The sequence below is a fragment of the Camelina sativa genome, chromosome 15 (genome assembly GCF_000633955.1).
Source record: "Camelina sativa cultivar DH55 chromosome 15, Cs, whole genome shotgun sequence".
Classification (NCBI taxonomy): Eukaryota; Viridiplantae; Streptophyta; class Magnoliopsida; order Brassicales; family Brassicaceae; genus Camelina; species Camelina sativa.
In genome coordinates this window covers 2,341,232-2,364,710 of record NC_025699.1, presented here as the reverse complement: position 1 = coordinate 2,364,710, position 23,479 = coordinate 2,341,232, and the positions used below count along the sequence as shown (strand labels likewise).

The window sequence follows — 23,479 nt, the reverse complement described above, 5'->3', positions numbered from 1 at the left end:
TAGAACACTACCATAATAGGAATCATCCCAAACAAAACCATAGAAAGAGTTTCCCGCCTCTGTGCATCAACATCCACATCATCAGAGAAAATTATAGACGATATATATATATATATATATATACAAAAGAAAAAGATGATGAAAGATTAATTTAAACATTAAAGATGAAACATACTCGTTCATTGGCGCCGCAGTAGATCAAAAAGCTAACCAGGTAGATAACTTCGATTATGGAACCGATGCCATTACTAATGGTGACGAGGATGCCATCCTTGTGGAAAAGAGGGAGACCATACAAAACCCACAAACTATATTTCATCAACAACCATACATGACGTTCAGGTGCATAATCCTCCACTGATTTCGTCTTGTATATCTGTATAAACCTTGGCCTGTGTATATATACAAATGTTTATTAATCTAACTACAATTTAATCTTAATCTACATTTGTGAAAGATAATCTTAATCAGTGGCAAACTAGAGAAGATATAGAATTCAAAATTACAAAACGTTCCTAATATAAAAACATACATAAACGACGATATCGTACATGTGAAAAGAAAAAAGAAAAAAAAATTAAAAAAGAAGAAGAACAAAGATAATTACATTCTTGTGAGGGAGACCAAAGAGGAAATAACAGTCCCTGCATTAGGCGAGAGGAAATTAATTTATCGGTAACATAGCTATGTCGAACTTGTGCTAATTAAAATAAATTATGTTTTCACTGATGAGAGCACAAGAATTTCCAACCATCTATGTGTGTGTGTACGTATGCAAGAATCAATTAGTTACAAAAGAAGAAACTTCAAATTAAACACATAGCTTTCTTCGCTGAAACAATTTGCAACCTCGTTTGGCTTCCGTTCCAGGGAATATATGCATGCAATTGAAAAATATAGTACTATACATACATATATTTATTTATTTTGTTTTAAATAAAAATAAATATATTTGTTGTAATGAGAGAGAGAGAGGGAAAAGCATATCGTACCAATAATTCCGATGATAATACGAACTACTTTAGCGTTAGCCATTGTGAAATCGATGGAATTGGTGAAGTATACGAAAACTAGAGCAAAAGAAAGCTTATGGAGAGAGTGCAATTTATTGGTGTATTATTATATATATATATATATATATATATATATGTAAACCACAATTTGGCTCCTGCTAAAAAATAAAGAATTGAATATATAACTATTTTATTTTACTTGATAATATGTGAATATATTACTTAAAGGAATTGAATTTATCTAATCCTAGCCTTATGTCTTGAGAGACAATTGAATATATTACATCATTATCAGATCGTTGCCGTAATTAATTAATGGATCAAGTAGAGTAATTTTTTCACTCTAAATAAAAAACGATAAAATATTAGGAATATTTATTACTTTGTTGAGGAGATCCTTATTGGGCTTAACCCATTTATGAAGAAGCATTTTAGGGCCCAAGAGGAGTGTTGTTGTTTCACCCTAAACCCTCTCTCTCGTGGTGGTGACTCATCTCCGTCTCTCTCACTGCACCAAAATCATCAAACCCAGAGCCGGCGAAGCTTGCCGTTCGCGCCGCCGGAGGTAAACCATCTCCTTCTTTCTCATCTTCTTCTTCGGTTTTAGGTATATGATTCATGGGATCCCATTGTTTGATTTTGGAACTGTGATAAACTCGCAAACTTGCTAGGGTTTTGTTTTTTTTTTAAATCTTCGGGATTTGTTTCTCTGTTATCGGGGAATGGTTCAGTGATTTGTTTTTAGGATCCTTTAGACTATTGAATATGATACGACTGTGTAAAATCAAACTAATTTTGGGGCTCGTAGTGCCGTGACTCATTGACTCTGAAATTGATCTTATGAATCTCTTATATCATCCTTTCTAGTTCACCATTTTGCTTCACTGAACTTTGTGAAATAATGCATTTTATCTGCAAAGAAGAACACTTTTGAATCTTAACTGATACGATACAAATTGTCTTCTTGAGATTGTTATGTAGTTAAGTTAAGCACTAGTTCCATCAGATAGTTGCTGTAGCTTGGCCAAAACTAGACAGCTATATTGATCTCTTTGCATCAATTAGTAGTTCGCAAGCTAAAGTTATTGTCTTTTTTGTTTGTAACACAGGAGAGTCTTACTGTTGCTGTCCTGTGAAGGTTTTGAGACTTGAAATGATCTTTGGTTGATAGTTTGTATGGTAGCAGAGGATTATATATATAGTCATGAAGCTAATTTCACTTGTCAGAAACGTTCGTTCTCGCCAGTGTCAACCGGGTGTAATCTGGTCTGTGCAAGTGCGTTTCTTGCAGCAAGACTCTGTCACGAAAGTTAAACCCAAGAAATACAAATACCCATCAGTTTATGATCCTTATGGTCCTAGACCCCAGCCTTCAAACAAAATTGTGGAGCTAGCTGAGCGTATAGCTGCATTATCTCCAGAAGAACGGCAACAAATTGGTCCTGCACTCAATGAACACCTGAGGCTTCCAAAACAACAGATGATTTCATCTGAGGGTTTGAGTCTAGGAGCAAATCAAGATGCTGGGGCCGGGAAAGCAGAGGAGAAGAAAGAGAAGACGGCTTTCGACGTGAAGTTGGAGAAGTATAATGCATCTGATAAGATCAAAGTGATAAAAGAAGTGAGAGCATTCACGAGTTTGGGTTTGAAGGAGGCGAAAGAGCTTGTTGAGAAAGTTCCGTCTGTTCTTAAACAAGGAGTGACAAAGGAAGAAGCTAATGCAATCATTGCCAAGATCAAAGCTGTAGGTGGAGTCGCAGTTATGGAGTAAGTGACTTTTGAGACTTCAATTGCTTTCTGTTTGATTTGCTTTTTGGTACTTGTGATCACATCTTGGTACTTACGGTAGATGTTTTGTAATAACAAATCAATTAGTCATTGAGTTTTGGCAAAAACTTTACTCAATTTCAAATTTCAACTTTGTATTTTGCAAGTGACTTTCTATATAAGCTGCGGCCAATTTGTCTACTTTCCTGCAGTAGATTTGATTTCCTCGCAATTTGCTTTTGTGGATGAACATGGAAAACAAACTTAGAATTTGGTTTAGTTTTCTAAATTTGATCACACTGGTTTATCCAAATTGAAGATCTCTATTTTCTTCTAACATGAAGTAGAACTTTTGCAATGGCCTTGTTCTTGTCCCATCTTACTTTTGAAACAACGCTACAATGGCTTAGTCTGGTGTGCTCCAATCCTTATATCAGAAACGATACCGTATAGGATGAGAGGGGGACCAAGAGAATTAGTTAATAATTCCTTTAATGGTCGGCACAGCGTCAAAGTCGAGCTGACAAGAAAAGCAGAACAGAATCAAACAACTCTTATTTAAGAGTAAAAGCTAAGTAACCATTTCTCTCACTCTCCTTTATCAATACTAATAAATATAAGTAGGCCAATATCACTAGAGAAGAAACTCTAGAAACCTGTTTCAATGGCGATCCACAAGCTTCCACTTCTTCTCTTTCTCTCCATCATCCTCTTCCGCAATCGCCCTGTTCTTGGCGACACCGGTAACTTCTTCTCTTTCTTTCTCTGTTCCATTATTTGAAGTAAAAATCTATGTTCTTGAAACTCTTTTTCTCTCTCTTGATATTCTCTGATTGGTGTTTTAGTTAGATTCTTTAGATCTGGTCTGAAATCTCTTAGTATCTGTTCACTTCACTTCATTTAGAAGGTTTTGCATAGATCTCAAACATGAAAAAGTTAATACTTGTCTATAAAGGGTAATACTTTTCTCTCAAGTGTATTGATCTGCTTTTGCAAAGAACAAGAATTTTACTTTTAGATTGTGAATATGTTCCTGCAAATTATATAGACTTAAACCAGAGTTTTTTTAATGGGGTTGCGCAGATGAAGAGGACATACTTCTCACAGGGATCAACAGCTACAGAACAACACAGAATCTAACAGTCTTCAGCAAGAACGAAAACGCAGAGTGTCTAGCCGACGAAATCGCAGACCAATTCAAAAACAAACCTTGCACCAACGACACTGGCTCATTCACAGTACCAGGAACAGAGCCACAGTTCGCAAACTACCCTCAGATGCTAGCCAAATGCCACTTAAACGTCACTGACACAAGAGACGGCATGGTCATGCCCGCATGTGTTCCTCGCTTAGAATCAAGCCTCGTCCTCACAAACTTCACAAAGACGCAATACTCGTTGGGTTTGAACGATTCCAAGTATACAGGTATTGGTATTGGTAAAGAAGATAATTGGATCGTTGTGGTTCTCACTACCAACACACCTGAAGGAAGCTATTCTACAGATACAGATACAAAACATGATGATGATGATTCAGATGGCTTTACTGTTAGCGTTAGTCTCGTTAATTATTTGCTAGTCTTCATGTTTTCCTTTTGTTTCTTCCTCTAATAATTGAGATATGTCTCAAAACACTTTTCCTTTTAAGACTTATCTCAAGAATAAATTCTCTTATTACGTTTGATATTTCAGGTTTTAACAAAAACTAGGTTAGAGGGATGTTTTCTATACATTTTAAAATATATTTGATGTTAAAAATATAACTTTTAATTTTTTGAAATTATGTTAATCATGAAAATTATGGTTTATAAAATGCTAAGATATAGAAATGGACTGAAAAAAGCCTACAATAGTTTGTAACTTCGTAGTATTTGCTATTAGNATGTTAATCATGAAAATTATGGTTTATAAAATGCTAAGATATAGAAATGAACTGAAAAAACCTACAATAGTTTGTAACTTCGTAGTATTTGTTATTACAATCATTTACATTTAAACCGGGTAAATTTAATCCATTATATATTGTTTACGACATGAAAGCAGCCACAATAAGTGATGTTTATAGCCTGTAAAAATAGACTTCCAAATTTGTAATATGCTGATGTGAATAACAATTCTTAAAAAGAAAGAACCTAAAAAGTCAGTACTTCATCTATGAGAATGTTTTTTTTTTCATGATCCCATTTTCTTGCTAATTTCAAAGCGGTTTCCACACCTTCAGCACATCACCATATCATAACAAAACATATTTGTGAGATATCAAGTTTTCTGATTTCATGATGTAATATATATGTTTTTTGATATCAAGTTTCATAATTTTTTGATAGTTCAATGGTTATTTGTATTTTTAGTATTATTTCTATTTTCATATGATACTTGAGTTTTTAATTTTATAAATTTATTTTTTACATATATTTTAGATTTTATTATTAAGAAAGAAGTTTTTTGTTTCTTTTACTTGAAAATTACATTCTTCTCTTACTAAAACAATACTGAATATATTGGATGTTAATATAGTTAATCCAAAACGTTCAGTTTTCATTAAACCAAAAAATTAGATGTATATTTGAAAAATTAAAATATCTTCCAATGAAATTTTGCATTTTTAATTAATTTAGATTTTTTCCGTTTGTTGTTGTTAATATAATTTTTTTTTGTTGCTCATTTTTGTTGATGCATTTTTTTGTTATTATTTTTATGAAATCATATATTAAAGTAATATTTACGTTTTCTTGTCTTGTCACTTAAATCTTACACTAAACAAACCTATACAGCTTTTTAATTGGTCTATAAATCTTAGCTGTATTAATTCAAATGTTTTTATTGGCTACCCATTTTAAATGATGTGTCAATCTCTGCTTCAACATAGAAGAAGCTGATGTGTCAGAATAAGAAAACAACACATTATACTTTTATTGTATTGATTTAATAACTCTATCTATAGTAAGAAGAAAACTACAAATTTTTATTGGAATAGATATTTTAAACTCAAGGCATGTGATGTGATGATATTATATTGTCGGTAGAGGAAGACAACGACCGACAACATAATATGGAAAATTTGACACGTGCGAAGTTTAACCTAAGGGCCCAATAAGAAGGCCCATTAAAGAATGGGGTAATACTGTAATTTGGAAAATTTGTGAGGGTTTCAATGGGAAAACGCCAGAAACGGTCTCTCAGCCTTTAATTTTGAAAACAGATCCGAGTTTTCTCTTTCCCTCCTCTCGAAAATCACGAAGAAGAAGAGGAAGAAGCAATGACTAATCTTCACTGATCTCTCTACTGCGTATTCACAGTCGGGTTACAAAAAAAAAAAAATGCAGGATATTCTCGGATCGGTTCGGCGATCGTTGGTTTTCCGGTCTTCTTTAGCCGGAGACGATGGTAGCGGCGGCGGAGGTCTTAGCGGATTCGTCGGGAAGATTAATTCCAGTATCCGTAGCTCTCGAATCGGACTTTTTACGAAGCCGCCTCCTGGGTTGCGTGCTCCTAGAAAGGAAGAAGAACCGTCGTCGTCGATTCGGTGGAGGAAAGGGGAATTAATCGGTTGCGGTGCTTTTGGGAGGGTTTACATGGGAATGAACCTTGATTCCGGCGAGCTTCTTGCAATTAAACAAGTGGGTTTTCAAATTCTTAGTTCTGATTACCTTCAATTGCTTGTGATTTTGTGATTTGTTCTGCTGATTTCGCGATTGTTTTTGGGATTTAGGTTTTAATTGCTCCTAGCAGTGCTTCAAAGGAGAAGACTCAGGTGAGAGTTAACGGCGAAATTTTCCTTTTTTTTTTATTTGTTTAAAATTTGTTCCCAATTTTGGTAACGGTTTGTGTTTCCTTGAGTGGTTGAGGAACTATTTTTTTTGGGGGTCTTTCATAGGATCATATCCGAGAGCTTGAGGAAGAAGTACAACTTCTTAAGAACCTTTCACATCCAAACATTGTTGTGAGTATGCGAATCTATTTAGTTCTTTTTATTTACAAGTGATTGTCTTTGCATTCTTATCTTGTTGTTTATGTTTGCAGAGATACTTGGGTACTGTAAGAGAGAGTGATTCCTTGAATATTTTGATGGAATTTGTTTCTGGTGGATCAATATCTTCTTTGTTGGAAAAGTTTGGATCTTTTCCTGAGCCTGTAAGTTTCTGACTACTATACCTGAGCTTTGCTAAAATCTTGTGTTTGACATCACAGGTGATGAATGTTGTGTTTGTTGGAACTTTTCTGAATAGGTAATTATTATGTACACTAAGCAAATTTTGCTTGGTCTGGAGTATCTTCATAAGAATGGGATCATGCATAGAGATATTAAGGTACTTTCCTCTTTTTCCAACATGTGAATGTGTCTGTGGTTGATAAAAATTCCTCAATAAATCTTGTCACATTCTCCTAGGGGGCAAATATTTTGGTCGATAACAAAGGGTGCATCAGACTCGCAGATTTTGGTGCTTCCAAGAAAGTTGTAGAGCTAGTATGATTGCGCTTCTCTTTCTCTTCAGTCATATTTCAATATGTTGCCTCTTCTCTTCAGTACTCTAAAACTTGTCATTGTTATACTTCTAGGCTACTGTAAATGGTGCCAAATCGATGAAGGGGACGCCTTATTGGATGGCTCCTGAGGTCATTCTTCAGACTGGTCATAGCTTGTAAGTATTTCTAGAATACCACCGACTAGTTATCATCATTCCCAACTTTCTTTTATCTTATAACTCTTTTTAAGATGATCGATTATACATGTTCTGGGTTATGGAAAAGGGTTCTCATTAATAATTCCTTGTGTAGCTCTGCTGATATATGGAGTGTTGGGTGCACTGTGATTGAGATGGCTACAGGGAAGCCTCCCTGGAGCGAGCAGTATCAGCAGCAGGTAAACAGATTCACTGGGTGAAGATACAGCATATGAAACTGCCTTTTATTTTATAAACCTAAGCAGAACTAAGAATTTTTCTTCCAGTTTGCCGCTGTCATTCATATTGGTAGAACAAAAGCTCATCCTCCAATTCCAGAAGACCTCTCACCAGATGCTAAAGACTTTCTATTGAAATGCTTGCACAAGTGAGTCCTAAGTTTTTTTCCCCAGTGTGTTTCTGTCTTTTATATAGAGATAGCTCCTGTACCTGTACAGACCGATGTCTATTTCTATTTCAATAGAGCATCTATATCTGTTGTCTTATTGATAAGATGAATTATATTTGCAGAGAACCAAGCTTGAGACTCTCTGCATCCGAATTGCTTCAGGTGTTGTAAATCTTATATCTTCCTTCATTTCTCACAATTGTGAAAGGGTTCTTACTCTCAAGGCACATTACTAAGTTATTATTGATGCTTATAATGCTGACAGCTGCTTAACATTTGCAGCACCCGTTTGTCACTGGAGAGCGCCAGGAATCTTATTCGGCTTACAGTAATTCTCTTACGGTTAGTATATTATGCAGTAAACTTTGTTCTTATTCTTCAACCTTCTGACCCCCTCCCCAATATATCAGGAATGTGGAAACCCAATAGCCACACAAGGAATGAATGTTAGGAGCTCGTAAGTTTTCCTTTGCAGCTCTAGTTTCTATATTGTTATGATCCATGATTTTGATCTCTTGATTCTTATTTTACTTCCTCTATTGTTTCAGAATAAACTCGTTGATCCGGAGGTCAACCTGTTCAGGCTTAAAGGATGTCTGTGAACTAGGAAGCTTGAGGAGTTCCACTATATACACACAGAAGTCAAATAACTCAAGATATTGTTTGGGAGATGGAGACTCTGATGACCTTTGTCAGACCGACATGGATGATCTCTGCAACATTGAATCAGTCAGAACTAATGTTTTTTCACAGTCCACTGATTTAAACAAGGTAATATATCTATTCTCCGTATTTTCAAACATGTCTGTTGATTGCAGTTATACTGACAGTGGGAAGGAACTTTTTTATATTCAACAGAGTTTTAATCCCATGAGTGATTCCACGGATAACTGGTCCTGCAAGTTTGATGAAAGCCCAGAAATGATGAGAAGCAAATCTAACATGCTTTCTTACCAAGCTGCTGAACTCAAATCTGGGGTTCCATGTGATGAGGAAACCAACTTAACATTTGCTGGTGGCTCTTCCGTTGCAGAGGACGATTATAAAGCCACAGAGTTGAAAATAAAATCATTTTTGGATGAGAAGGTAAGGCCTCTTTGTAGTATCTGGGTGAGAAATCAGTTAGTACTTTATACTGTGCATGATTCATGTTTTATAAGATTCATTTGCTAAACTTAGACTTAAAAGACCTGCAATAGGAATTTTTGAAATTTTTTAAGCTACTAAACTTTGTTAATATGCATATAGCGACATTGGACTCTGGTTTTCATGCTTGGTGTGGTATATGCTTTCCCTTTTCAATTCTTTAATACTCCTAATCATCTCCTTTGCAACTTTGAATCTTCTTTGCTTAGTCTACCTGGAATTTTTAGATGCATTTCTACCAACGAAATGAGATTTTGTGATGATATCTGAATCTTCGTCACTTGTTTTTTTTTTTGTCTGTTGTGTCAAGGCTCACGATTTGAAAAGGTTGCAGACCCCTCTGCTCGAAGAATTCCACAATGCTATGAATCCAGGAATACCCCAAGGTGCACGTGGAGACATAAATAGCTTCAAGTTACCAAACCTACCAACTATAAGCAAGTCACCTAAACGACTTCCGAGTAGACGACTCTCAGCAATCAGTGACGCTATGCCCAGCCCGCTCAAAAGCTCCAAACGTACACTGAACACAAGCAGAGTTATGCAACCAGGAACTGAACCAAGTCAAGTTAGCGAGTCGATCAAAAAGGGAGTAACTAATAGCCGTTGGTGAGTTAGCTCGTGCTGAAGTTACTAGTTTGAAAGCCTGAATTTGGGCAGTTTTGTTGGTACTGATGTTTCCTTCTTTGAATTCATTCTCAGTTTTTCAGAGATACGGCGGAAGTGGGAAGAAGAACTCTATGAAGAGCTTGAGAGGCATCGAGGCAAGTGTTTTTCTTTAATCCTACAAAAATTTGAGACAGATGTTTTGGATTTGAAAACATTGTTTACTTATTGTAAAACTCTGTGCAGAGAATATGCGACACACTGGTCCAGGAGGGAAGACTCCATTATCATCAGCCCACAAAGGATAGTGAACGGCTAAGAGAAGAACTGTATTTTTTCTTTCTTACGTTAACGCTTTTGTTCTTGCTTTTTTTTTTTTTTTTGTTGGTGGGTTAATTTTTATCACTAGTATTTGATATATGTAGATAGTTCGTAAACGGCTCATAGTACTATTATTATTGTTATATATACATATCTTAAATCTGACTTGAAGTAGTATCAACCCTCTAGAATTGCGTCGATTATTCAATGGTTATTTTGTTTGAAGTAAAAAAATCTAGTATAGTTACTTACCCAATGACATTTGGTGATTTTATGACATTAGACATGCATATCACTGACCGAAGTGAATAGTTAGGTTCAAGAATAATAAATTGATATCCGTGATTCAGTTTGCTATCTATAATGTGCTATTTTAAGTTGATGTCGTTTGTTCTGTAAATTACTTAGAAAAAAATAGATATTTTTAGTCATGATCAAATTTTGAAAACAAATCAGTTTTTTAAAAAGTTGTGTTGAAAATTTGAACAAGCAATGTCCAAGAATGTAGCATGAAACTTTGGACCCAGGAATAGGAGGAAATGTGTCGGGAGACTATATACAGACGTAAAAGTATATTCAATTTACGTGAAAAACTCACTTTTGAGAGAAAAATAATTTTCTAAGTTTCATTGTTATAGATTAAAAAAAAAATGGTTTGTATTTCAAATATGTCAAACATCATCATGGATTTTTCTTCTTATTTTTTTTAATGCGGGTAGGAACATTCACAACTTAATATGCTGAAATTGAGATTTTGAAATCAATAAGATAAAGAATACAACTTATTATTTATCAAGCATCTTCGAAAGTTGTTGGATTTGCTTTTTATTTTCTTTATTCTTTTGTGTGCAATGCTCAAGGATATGGGAGCCGTGTACAGAGACATGGATTATCAATATATAACATTAATTGTATTTTAAAGGTCTACAAATGTCATAATTACTAAAAATGTAAGGATCACACAAACAAATTATAATCGTCTCTCCTCCGACGTAACGTGCCCGTTGTTTGCCTCTCTCCTTTACATGATCATCAATCAGTCAAATTACTCACCAAAAAGATAAAAGAAGAAAATAAACCAAATTGTTTGTTTGATTCAAAATTTTGGTTGAATGATTTTATAGTGTTTGGTTGGACCGTTGGAGGATGGGCTGTCGAAAAAAAAAGCTGAGCAAAACATGAAGATCTTCTTGCTTTAAAATTTCTTGATTTGCTCTTTCATATCTATTAATAATCAAAATTAAGATTTTGTGCTTTCCGCTTTTTTCAGTGTATGGACCGTTTTTGATTGAAGTCTTGACCATATATATGTGTAGTAGATACACTTACAAATACCCAAAATAAAAAGAAACGAGAAGGACATGTGAATTTTTCGGTTTTGTGTACGTTCTCGACAAGTCCATATCTAATGATACGAGAGATATAGAGAGCGAAAGAATCCTTTTTCCTCCACTTTTTTTTTTTGATTATATTATTATCTTTTCTGTATTGATTTATATTACACAATTTCTCTGTAAGTAGGACACCAAAGTTCAAATTGTTTTTCCTATCAAGTGAACAAATCCAAATATAAGTAGGACATAATTAAGGTTCATATTACGACAAAAATTTTTTGAAAATTTTAAAAATGAAAGGTTAAAAGAAGAGAGAGGCTGAAACTAGTTTCCTATTTATGAGAATAATATGATTCTTAGAAGATAACAGTGCTATTAGTTCTGATAAATTTCATGAGGGAAATGTTATATAAAAACTGTATTAGTTTCTCATAAAATAAAGTTACAATGTACATCTATTTATAAAGAGAGAAATGTTTAAGCTAGATTTCATACACTAGGATAAACATATCAATTTATGCATATATTATATTAGAAAATAAGTAAAAATTAATGCAAATATATAGTATGAAGTATTCATAGAAGCTACCAAATGCTATTAGTTCACGTGGACATAGTCTCACATAACTCAAAACTTTGAAATCTGATTGGGTCCTACGGATTTTGCAATGCATTATCCAAAATCATTTCACTAAATTCCCTATAAAAAAAAAAGCAAAAACAAAAAAAGGCACTAGTGTGAAGTGTATGCGTTGTGAATTGTGATGGATGCTTTTTTTTGTTTGTTTTTTGTTCCCTTTAAAAAAAAAAAAAAAAAAACACTTTTGATATTCGTGTCAAAGAATTATAATCTCCTAACTTCTTGTGGGAGGGACCTCTTTCGTTTAAATTTTATGTTTCCTCCTAATCATTATAACTATATATGTATATAGTACTGTATTAAATGAAGATGAACGTCATTAAACCATGCACACGTTTCTAATTTATATACCAAACAATTAAGTTAGGACAAGAGTTGCTACGATTTGGTTGTGTCGCCATGTTGCACTACGACGCGGGCCCGGGACCAACCGAAAAAAAAAAAAATATACATATACAAATGAAGTGATGAAAATATCTTCAAATATGACGTGATGAGAAGCTTTCAATCTAAAATAATTTTTGAAAACGTGATGATATGAGCTGTTGATAAAAAAATAATATAAAAAAGTGATATATGAGCTAATTCTAGTTCATTTTAATTTTCTTGGACACCAAACTTTCATTTCTCCGAGCTACGAATATAAAAATTGTATGAATATAATCCAAATTGGATTAGAGATATTACAAAATCCATTATCGGATTTGTGTTGGAGTGTTTATGACAGTGAAGAAGAGATTGCCATATTCTGCTTATGCAATCAAATGAGTAGTAGTATTTTGACCACTTTGCAATCATAATCGAAAAATAAATGCAGATCTTACGTCCAGGTTTTTGCGATTACAATAATATTTTAGTGGATTTACAAAAGACAGATAAGTCATATTTTGAACTAATATAAGTCATGGTTTGANATATATATATATATATATATATATATATATATATATATATATATATATATATATATATATATATATAGTCTTGGCTTCAGAAATGTGCAGATCTTAATTTTGTCCGGACTAACTAGTCCTCCGAACCTCTAAACGATTAGAATATGAATGAATACATATTGGTTGTTTAGTTTGTCCAAAATAAAAATAAATAAATAAAACAATATTGGTTGTTTAGTTGTTACTACTTTCTGAAAATTATAAATTCCATTATGTTTCCCTTATTAAAGCCATGAACTAATTAATTTGTATAATAGTTTTATTTACCGGTCAAAGAGAGCGACAACTTAAAGAATCAAAAGACATCCCACCATTGCTTAAAGAAGACTCCATTAAAATTACATATTTATTTCGTTGTTTTATCTGAAAGGAAACAATATTAGAAGGGCATATGGGTTACACACCAATCCTTTTGCACTTCTTAGCCACCAAGAAAACAACCACTTCTACTTTTCGTGATTAATTCGTTTAATTTCTCCTCTAAATTTACATATTGTTGCATTGCATCATCTCGCTTTATATGTATTTTTTAATATATATTAAGGTCTAACCTAATTTCTGAAACGTACCAAATAAAGGATTGCGTCATGAATCATATAAGGCCAAGTTGATTAGGGCAAATGGATTAGATCGTTTTAAAAGGGTGGGAACTGGACATGGCATGAAGCTTTATTTATGGCGTTTCTGTTTATATATCCTAACGTGGATGTAAAATTTGGAGTAGCTTATATATATGAGAGACAATATGTGTAGCTAACTTTCAAAATAAAGTGAACACGGCCGGTTTTGTTTGGTTTTAATTCCAGTATATATATATATACAGCATTATTAAACAATTAGTAAATTATTTTTTGTGAAAAATCGACGGCTTATAATAGATAAATCTTTTTCTTGTATGCAAGTCTAAACATAATTAAAAAAAGAACGCAAAGGGATAGACGCAGATCCCATGCAAACTACTTTGCAGAAAAAGAAACGTGAAAAGGATCGCACGTATACATCAAATTTCAAACCCCACTCAAATTAAATTAAAAACTAATGATATTGGTTTCTGCCGGGTTAAATAAAGCCTATAAATTAAATTACACAAATTTAAAATGTACAAAAAAACGATGCAGGTTTTTTATGGTAAGTAAAACCATGCAATTTGGCATTTACAAGTAGTACATACTTAGATAGTAAATCAAGTTGATCTTTTCATTACCTGCTGGATGTGCTAATCTAATAAAAGATGAATAAGAAAGCATAGTATATATATTTTTTTAGACCGGGTCTAACATTATTCTTTCCTAAATAAAGTGGGAAAAAAGTGGTCGTGGAAATTTGTTTTTTTTTTAAAGAAGCAATAATTAATCTTTATGAAAAGATGTGGTTCTACATATTTTTACATTACGTATGAGGTACAAATTAATAACTAAAATTTTGGAAAAATTAACGAAGATAGTTTTTACAAATTAACGAGTTCGAAAAACCAAAAGCTTTTTTTTTTTTTTTTTTTTTGTTCTTGTGGGGCTAAGAGAAAGAGAGAGGTCAGAGGCGGAGACTCGGAGAGCTTTTTAGCATATATATGACGTCGTCATTGTACGGACGCAATTTAGTCACTTCTCTCCTTTTTTTTTATTATCTAAGAACGCCAAACTTTCACAATCTCTTTAGATATATGATGACAAACCTTGATGAAAATGAAGGCTTCAGATTTTAGAAAAAATTGGTAAGAATTAGAAAATTAAAACAAAAAAAAACATATTAATGAAAGTATCTTTTCTAACGTCCAATTAGATACAATTCTAAGTCTTAGAGATATATATGTTTCATAATTAAATTTGAAAAGAAAAAAACGTGGAAACAAATAACAAAAAAAAAGACAGAGGGAAGTGATGTGTGTTCCCATGATGAAGGCATCTTCTTCGTGGTACAATCGTCCCTTACCCAAATCTCAGTCTGCCACTTCATTCGGACATGTCCTCCAATCTCTCACCTAACCATATTTATCTAACTGTTTAATTCTTCTCTAATTTTACATTACCTAAATTCAGTTTAATTTTACAATATAATTTAATTAGATTACGTCATATTTAGATAACGACTAATTTGAATACTATAGCATCAGAATTTTTAACTGGTAAACGCAAACTCAATTATATGTACGTAGCAAATTAACATAGCGAGTGAATAATTTTTTAAAAAAACCATTGTTATTTATACAAAATGAAACAAAATGCGGGAGAAACCAGAAGAAACCAGAAGAAAAAAAAAGGAAAGATTCTTTTTTTAGGAAGTGGCAACACAGAAAGATTCCCAATTTAGAAATCCTCTGTTTTCTCGATCTCCTTCAATACATCTTCTTGATCTTTGAACTTTCTCAACACACTTTACTTCAATTTCCTCTTCTTCTTCTTCAACTTCGTCTTCTTCTTCTTCTTCAACGTATTCTGGAATCTCTTCTTCATTATCCCTCATGGTCTCGGTTGTTTCTTCTTCTTCTTCTTCTTCTTCTTCTTCTTCTTCTCTGGTCTCTGTCTCTATTTGGTCATCAGAATCAATCAATATTGCAAGTCTTACACAGCCATTGCTTCGGTCCTGAATGCACCTATTACGCGGAAGAGGTTTCGCGGCCGTCATTACCAATCTTCCATTTTCACGGTGGGACTTGACTTCAATGCAATCAAAACCGCTCATACTTGTCAAAGGAGGTGGAAGTGAAGCCATCATACTTCTCTTCTTATCTTGTTGTGATGATCTTGATGTCGCCGAAGTAGTTTTAGTTTCCATTGTTTGTAATTCGGATGAAACCGAGAACAAAAATTCGTCCTCATGAATGATATCGGAGCCCGTCTCGCTCCCTAGGCTCTCGGTGCACAACGCTAAGCTCTCATCGCTGAGAGTTCTACGCGAAGATGGAGATTGAAATACTGATAATGTCTTCTTCTCTTCATCATCAGAGCTCGAGTTTGAAAGGGACTCGAGGAAGCTCCAACTTGCCGAGTTAGAGTCCGGTTTGGGACTTGATGAGGACAAGGAGGCTGCATTAGTGGTAGCAGTGTTTTCTTGTGGAGTAACGGAAGAATCTTGAAAATGGGATTTGAGAGGTGTGGATAAGTGAAGATTATTAGGAGAAGAGAGTCTGAGTCTTAGAGACCTCGGCTCAAAGTGCTGATGAGACTCAAAGTATNAATGCGGGAGAAACCAGAAGAAACCAGAAAAAAAAAAAAGGAAAGATTCTTTTTTTAGGAAGTGGCAACACAGAAAGATTCCCAATTTAGAAATCCTCTGTTTTCTCGATCTCCTTCAATACATCTTCTTGATCTTTGAACTTTCTCAACACACTTTACTTCAATTTCCTCTTCTTCTTCTTCAACTTCGTCTTCTTCTTCTTCTTCAACGTATTCTGGAATCTCTTCTTCATTATCCCTCATGGTCTCGGTTGTTTCTTCTTCTTCTTCTTCTTCTTCTTCTTCTTCTTCTCTGGTCTCTGTCTCTATTTGGTCATCAGAATCAATCAATATTGCAAGTCTTACACAGCCATTGCTTCGGTCCTGAATGCACCTATTACGCGGAAGAGGTTTCGCGGCCGTCATTACCAATCTTCCATTTTCACGGTGGGACTTGACTTCAATGCAATCAAAACCGCTCATACTTGTCAAAGGAGGTGGAAGTGAAGCCATCATACTTCTCTTCTTATCTTGTTGTGATGATCTTGATGTCGCCGAAGTAGTTTTAGTTTCCATTGTTTGTAATTCGGATGAAACCGAGAACAAAAATTCGTCCTCATGAATGATATCGGAGCCCGTCTCGCTCCCTAGGCTCTCGGTGCACAACGCTAAGCTCTCATCGCTGAGAGTTCTACGCGAAGATGGAGATTGAAATACTGATAATGTCTTCTTCTCTTCATCATCAGAGCTCGAGTTTGAAAGGGACTCGAGGAAGCTCCAACTTGCCGAGTTAGAGTCCGGTTTGGGACTTGATGAGGACAAGGAGGCTGCATTAGTGGTAGCAGTGTTTTCTTGTGGAGTAACGGAAGAATCTTGAAAATGGGATTTGAGAGGTGTGGATAAGTGAAGATTATTAGGAGAAGAGAGTCTGAGTCTTAGAGACCTCGGCTCAAAGTGCTGATGAGACTCAAAGTATGATTGATATACAACAGTTGCCATGTGGTTTAAATTAAGATGAAAATTTCTTGTAAGAGATTTTGTTGTTGTGTGGAAACAAGGAAGCAGAGAGAGACAATTAGGAGAGAAGATGAGAGAGGCTTTGGAAGTGAATTTGAGGGATAAGGAGAGGGAGAGGGTGTCAATTTGTAGTGCCAAAAAGTTACCTTTTTTTACAAAAATAATTAAAGAGAAAAAATGTGAAAGAATTGTTTAGTATAGTGTATAGAGAGAGAGAGAGAGAGAGATGGTGGGTAAAGAGCTTTTTTCCACACTACAACTTGAATAAAATGAAAATTATTTATGTATGCCACATAATGTATATGGGAATAAATATATATATCAAAAGGTGAAGGAATCGAATAGGGTCACTGTACAGTTCCATAAGTGTAAATATGCATTTACAAAGATCGTATTATCGTTTCTTCTTTCTTTGTTGTAAAAAGAGGTAAGCAACTAATGTAGTAATGAAAGAGAGCTTGGGCAATCATAGTTTTGCACTTAAATAGCAAAAAAAAAAAAAAAGAAGATGTGATCGAGTCAGAGTCGAGGAAAGGTCGAGCCTCGTGCGTGTGATGTGGCCAGAAAGAACCCACAAAAAGAAGGAAGGGAAAGTCCTATGAATGTAGTACAATCAAATTGAGAGCACATGTGTTTTTGTACCCAAATAAACAATATTAAATCCTAGTCATGTCAAATTGAAAATCCGAATAAAAATTAACCAAAAACTAAATAAAATTTCTATTGTTCAGAATATATATGTTATTATATACAAAGACATAAAATGGAACTATTTTATTTATAATGTAAGTCATATTAAATTCTTAAATTATATATATATATATATATATATATATATATAATATCAATGTTAATAAAAAACAATTGATAAACTAAAGCTAAAACCTTATTTAATCGAACTAGTCTAAATTTTGTTTCATTTACGTTGCTTTATGTCATAAACTATAACCGAATGAAACCTAGGTTAAAGATACGTCGGAGGTATGTTAAAAACAAAATGTTGAGTGGAGTAGGGTGTTTTTGATCCTTGTTATATAGCTAGTATATGAGTAATTATAAGCTTGTTATATTCCTTTTTGTCTATTTTCACCAAAATTTAAAAGAACCCGACAATGAACTGATGAACAACACATCTCGTTTCCCCATGATTGATAACGAGAATGACTCTTTATTAAACAAAAAGATTCGTGTGCCGGCTGATTCTTAAACCCAATTTACCAACATGATAACAACAGCCCAACAATTTTGAAATCTCTTCCATTAACCCCAAAAGCATAAGATTATGGGCATCAATCTAGGCGTTAACATCTAGATAGGAATGTTTCGTGAACTGAAAATATGCATGCATCATCCACGGAAATAAAAGTACTATTAAAAAAAAAACAAAGTGTGTCAAAAACACGCTTACCCAACAACACTGTATTTGAATGCAAAGAACAAACCCCATTTTCCGCCCACTTGTTATGACCTAAAATGATATAAAATGCTCCTAAAAATTACATTACTATATTAGAAAGAAATAAAGGAATCAAAAACATAAGTGGATTACTTAACGGGTTAAGAGGAAGATTGTTTCAGCTTCACCAGATCTATATTTTTGTACTACAAAGCTAAATTCATGTTCTCTGGGACATGTCACAGTAACTGGTAGTAGCTTATATTGTTGAGTATTGGAGTGTGATTTTCTTAACGATGTGAAGTCTCAAATATCGCCGGTCCATATGTGTCAGGTTGAAGTTTTTATAGAGCGGAATTTCGAAGTTAAAAAAATTATAATTAGAAGTTTTTAACCATAATATTTTGAGTATTTCACCCATCAATTCGTTTGTAATTAATAGGAATTATCTTTATTTATTAGTTACCGTGGGATTTATTTGTAAAGGATAAAAAGAGAGATATATTCTAGAAACTTTCAAACGGTGAACATGCATGTATAGTAAAAAAATTGTATAAATTGGTAGTAAACGAAACACTTACATAGAATATCAAAAAATATAAATTGTGAATGTTTTTTTTTTTAAATTTTCTTATTTATTCTTTCCTAAGATCGGTTTTTATACAGATACATATAAATCTCCAAAAAACTACAGATATGTATATTATATAGGTCCAAAATTTAATTAAACTCAAAAACTTTCCGCTTAAGAAAGAAGACCAGTAGTTTAAAGCCACATAGGTTTCTACTTTGGAATATTCTCTCTAAAATTCAGGACATTGTGGTTATAAATAGTAATCCAGGTTGGGTTTGGTTGTATTAAGTTAACATCAAATTTGTCATTTTTCTCTTTGGCTAGCCAACACTAAGTTGCCTTTTTCACTCTCCAAGTCCAACCCATGTTACCCCTATAAAATCGTACGGACTAGCTTAGGAAGACACATAATATTAGACTCGTGAATCAGCAATTGATTCCCCACTATCACTTTCCCTCCTCTGTCTTCACTGTTTTTTCAGATGCTTACGCTATTATATAATGTACGAAAAACCCTAATTTAAACCCTTTTCTTTCTGAAAAAGAAAGGGACAAAACAACACTTGCATTCAACCTTTACAAGTAAATAAATGCCCTAAGGTCACTCACTACTAACTATAGCTATCTTTTCCTTAACTCTAAGTCCCTAAGCCATGTGAATGATGATATAAAGTAATATATATGTTCTATAGCAACTGTGTTCGCATTTGATAGTTAAAACCTTTTGTTTATATATGCAAACACGAAACTTTTTAATTTTATTACGCAACAAAAGCAACGATAATGCAAAAAATCGTATAGATTTTAGAATAAGAATGTTCAAGTCGCCAGGTTCTCTTCAAGTTGTTCAAATCTATAGAAACAAGAAAAATGGAGAATACTATTCTCAGAAAATAAATTCAAACGTTCTTTTGTTAAATCAATCAAGACTCGAAATTATATACAGAAAACCCTAAGTTCAAATATTGAACCAAAAAAACTCGCTAATCTATAAAACACTCTAAATCACAAACCTAATTAAAATAGGAAAACGGCTGTAAAAAAATAATATAAATAAATAGGAAAACTACTAATTAAATAATTATTTGAGGAAAACTGGCAAACCGATTTTTTATTTTTCCATATATATGCTCTTCAAAGCTTTGAATAATACTTGATGAAAACACTAGTAAAATGTTGTCAAATATGTTTGTAAACACAGCAAATTAAACATGTAAAAGCACAATTACATTGGACCATAGCCTTTTCTTTTACCGTATAACTTGCAAGAAAGAAAGGCTTAGCTAGAAAGTGTAAGCCGTTCCTAATTTTGTAAGTGAGTGGGAGAGATTTTGAGATTCTGGGTTTCCTGTAATGGAAAAGCTTTCCCAGTTTGTGTACTGTGTGTGAATAAAGAAATGTGTATACAATAAGAGGCTATACACCATCGATGAACTGTGAGCATAAATAATATATATGTTATGCTAGTTGTGTGTTGTATAATGATCACTTTAAACTAGCAGACCAAAACTTTCCTGAGTTGTATAGCAGACATGAATTCACAAGTAGACCTATAAATTATAGTTTCTCACAAAATTTGATGAGACCATGCATAGGGGGTTTGGTACGAAGAATACCTTTGATGTGTATTATATATGACAAGTAGATCTCAGTTTTTTCCTTTTCCTATTAAGTTCTTTTCCAAAATTAGTACGCAGCATCTAGTACTAGCTAGCCATATTTACATTATGTTCCTAGTGGATGAATATAATGACGACCAAGCAAATACTCAGTGCACTAACATATGTGAATCAGAATTTGGGTATACGCATTACCAAGCAGATGCGAAGATGATTTGAAACAACGTCAATGTTAATACACATTAACTTCTTCTTGTTGATCTCACTCCAAATCTTCCATCCAAGCATCTTTAATCACATAACTTTTTTTTTTTTGGCAAAACTTTAATCACATAATTAACTAAACTAGTAAACTTTCATTCTTATCAAACTTTTTTTGTGATAGAAATATTATAAATCCCAAATTTAAAAATATGATACCTAACTAATATACAGTGAACTTAATTTCTTATTAGTTAATTTTGATGTAATTACATATATTCATTATTGATCGACTTTGACGTTCGTCTAGTATCAAAGTCCACTAAAATCATGAGCTTAAAGATTCATCATATAAAATGGGTATAATGGAGAGAAGAAAATCATAATTGTGTTGGCAACACAAGTTACATATCTACATAAGATTTTTCGCAATGTGACATAATCAATTTCGCATTCAAATATGGAAACATGACAGTGGTTGTTGGTTATTTACAGTTTATGGATGAGATAATTAGTTTGTATTTTTTTTTTTTTTTTTTAGAAAAGTCGAAAATAGAATTTGCACTATCATTATTTATTTTATTTTTGGGTTAAAATTCCACATTATATTATCACCCTACAACAATGTAGAGAATTCCACATTTTGTTTTTCCAATCTCTCCTTTGCCATGAAGGAATCAAGAAGGAGATGATTTATCATATATAGTTGACACACACTATTGGAACGATTATATAAAAATGAAATAAAAATAGAGGATCCTATAACGTAAGCATGAGAAAGTAGAAAGTTATGACATAATTTAATCAAGAAAAAGGTCGAAAAAGGAGCTGACCTGCAGACGTAATCTGTCGACAAATATCAATCTATACATACCGAGTCTTTGATCACCACATGTGGTCCTAAATTTCGAACCAACGCATAGAGAGAGAGAGAGATGAATTAGAAAGTAGCATAGCAACCTTTGGCCGCTCCAAACGATCGTGCTTTGCCTTTTGATATTGTGTCCTATTACTAAAAGATGCTTTTATTATTATATTAAGTTATACAATTATTAAGCGAATACCGACAGGCGACACAAGCAAATTAAAAGTATGATAATTTTATATACGAAAATAATTTGACTTTGTTGTGTCACTCGAGCCCATGATGCACACACACACAAAAGAAAAAAAGAAAAAAAGAAAAAAAAAAACAGAGTGAAACTCGAATCGTTATCCATCAATATTAGTTATTTGTTTCAACTAATGGAGGATCTAAAGGCACAGAATACGTCATACCACTTGAAAATTTAGTGGAGACAGAAACTTAAGCATTACGTTTTTGATGCAATATACCAAACTACCAATATATATAGTGTGGTTATAAATTTATAATGGAAAACGAGAGTGTGCATCTTTAATCTAGATGTGTTGGCATATTTGAAAGCCTTTCTTACAGAGCTTTCCAAAGATCCAATTTCATTCGGATTCTGCGATTCGGGATTTCGTCCAATTTCTTGTTTAGTTATATTCGAAAAGAATTTTTCCAAAAAGAAAAAATGTAATGGAAACATTTAATCATCCGAAATATTAACTAAATGCTTTATAACGAATCTGAAACACATGATTCTAAACCAAAGTGTACATCTCATGGCTCAAAATGGTTTGCATAAGCAAAAACTATCTTTTGACTATGTACGTTAGTGGAGTCTTTATGAGCCACTCCTTAAACTTTTAAATTCTGACCATGCATGAATTAAATTTAAAAAATCGAGCTTATAAAACATAATAAGCAATGCTTACACACATGTTAAGGAACCATAGGTCACAAAATTACTAGACAAAGAATAAAAAAAAGAAAGAATTTTATGTATTGGCCACATAGAGTTATTGTTTGTCTCCTTTGCTTTTGTTTGACGCATGACATCCACATGAAAATATCATTCTCATCCATAACTATTGTCTCACTCACATATCATCCAAGTAAACTATAACTTTCACAAAAGTAGATGTCAATTTATAACAAAATGGATAAGAATAGTGATTCAAACGAACAAAACACAGTCATGGATACTCCATCAATCTATTCCATTACTAGAACAAGGATCGTTGGAACCATCCATTGTAAAGTTATATTAGCCAAAAAGTTGACGAAACAAAGAAACAAAAAACATTTGCTACACATACAAAATTTTACAAGATAACAAGAGAGACAATAACATGGATTAGTAATCGGTGGGAAACATCTACAATCAGGAAAGTGGAATGATTTGAATATGATATAATTATATCATTCATTACAATTTAGTGATGCATGCATTGTATTTGTAATTCACAACTGAAATAGAATCTTTAGGGGAACAACATCTCCCAAGAACAATCAAATTACGATTTTTGAAACCATTTTTTATAAATTTGAATGGACATAACTCATCTATTGTCGGTGTGTTGTTGTCTTATTATAGTAACTTGTTGAACTCTTCTCGGAGACGAAACACAAACAAACGGAAAACACTCTACTCATTGCACGTGCGTCACCACGTGCTTCTTTGAACTAGCATAGACTCATCATTTGCAAGCCCAATAAGCACTAATTGTTAGCCTACCAGATGACGATCAATTGGGTCTTAGATATAAAAAAAGCCCATTAAGAAAAGGGGTAAATATGTAAATATGTACGAAAAGAAGG

General features: G+C 33.4%; 5 protein-coding genes across 5 annotated transcripts; 3 read left to right on the top strand and 2 right to left on the bottom strand.

Moving 5' to 3' along the window:
- On the top strand, window positions 1,467-2,983 carry LOC104744767 (50S ribosomal protein L7/L12). Its single transcript, XM_010465867.1, has 2 exons — window positions 1,467-1,578; window positions 2,123-2,983. The coding sequence occupies exon 2, from the start codon at window positions 2,218-2,220 to the stop codon at window positions 2,782-2,784; it is 567 nt and encodes a 188-aa protein (XP_010464169.1). The 5' UTR covers window positions 1,467-1,578; window positions 2,123-2,217; the 3' UTR covers window positions 2,785-2,983.
- Window positions 3,320-4,465, top strand: LOC104744766 (uncharacterized GPI-anchored protein At3g06035). The gene is made up of 2 exons (XM_010465866.2): window positions 3,320-3,523; window positions 3,864-4,465. Exons 1-2 carry the CDS (start codon window positions 3,445-3,447, stop codon window positions 4,388-4,390), a joined length of 606 nt encoding a protein of 201 aa, XP_010464168.1. The 5' UTR covers window positions 3,320-3,444; the 3' UTR covers window positions 4,391-4,465.
- Window positions 5,952-10,096, top strand: LOC104744764 (mitogen-activated protein kinase kinase kinase 3). The gene is made up of 17 exons (XM_010465865.2): window positions 5,952-6,399; window positions 6,492-6,533; window positions 6,657-6,722; window positions 6,803-6,913; window positions 7,009-7,089; window positions 7,170-7,247; window positions 7,340-7,422; window positions 7,559-7,643; window positions 7,731-7,831; window positions 7,975-8,014; window positions 8,135-8,194; window positions 8,263-8,309; window positions 8,401-8,623; window positions 8,711-8,938; window positions 9,309-9,607; window positions 9,701-9,762; window positions 9,851-10,096. Exons 1-17 carry the CDS (start codon window positions 6,100-6,102, stop codon window positions 9,910-9,912), a joined length of 1,968 nt encoding a protein of 655 aa, XP_010464167.1. The 5' UTR covers window positions 5,952-6,099; the 3' UTR covers window positions 9,913-10,096.
- Window positions 14,986-16,020, bottom strand: LOC104748045 (protein FANTASTIC FOUR 4-like; the record flags this gene model as incomplete). The annotated part of the gene is made up of 1 exon (XM_010469739.2): window positions 14,986-16,020. A coding segment is annotated over one exon (897 nt), but the record flags the coding sequence as incomplete, so codon positions are not given.
- LOC104744763 (protein FANTASTIC FOUR 4-like) lies at window positions 16,039-17,104 on the bottom strand. Its single transcript, XM_019237195.1, has one exon. It carries the CDS (start codon window positions 17,001-17,003, stop codon window positions 16,080-16,082), a length of 924 nt encoding a protein of 307 aa, XP_019092740.1. The 5' UTR covers window positions 17,004-17,104; the 3' UTR covers window positions 16,039-16,079.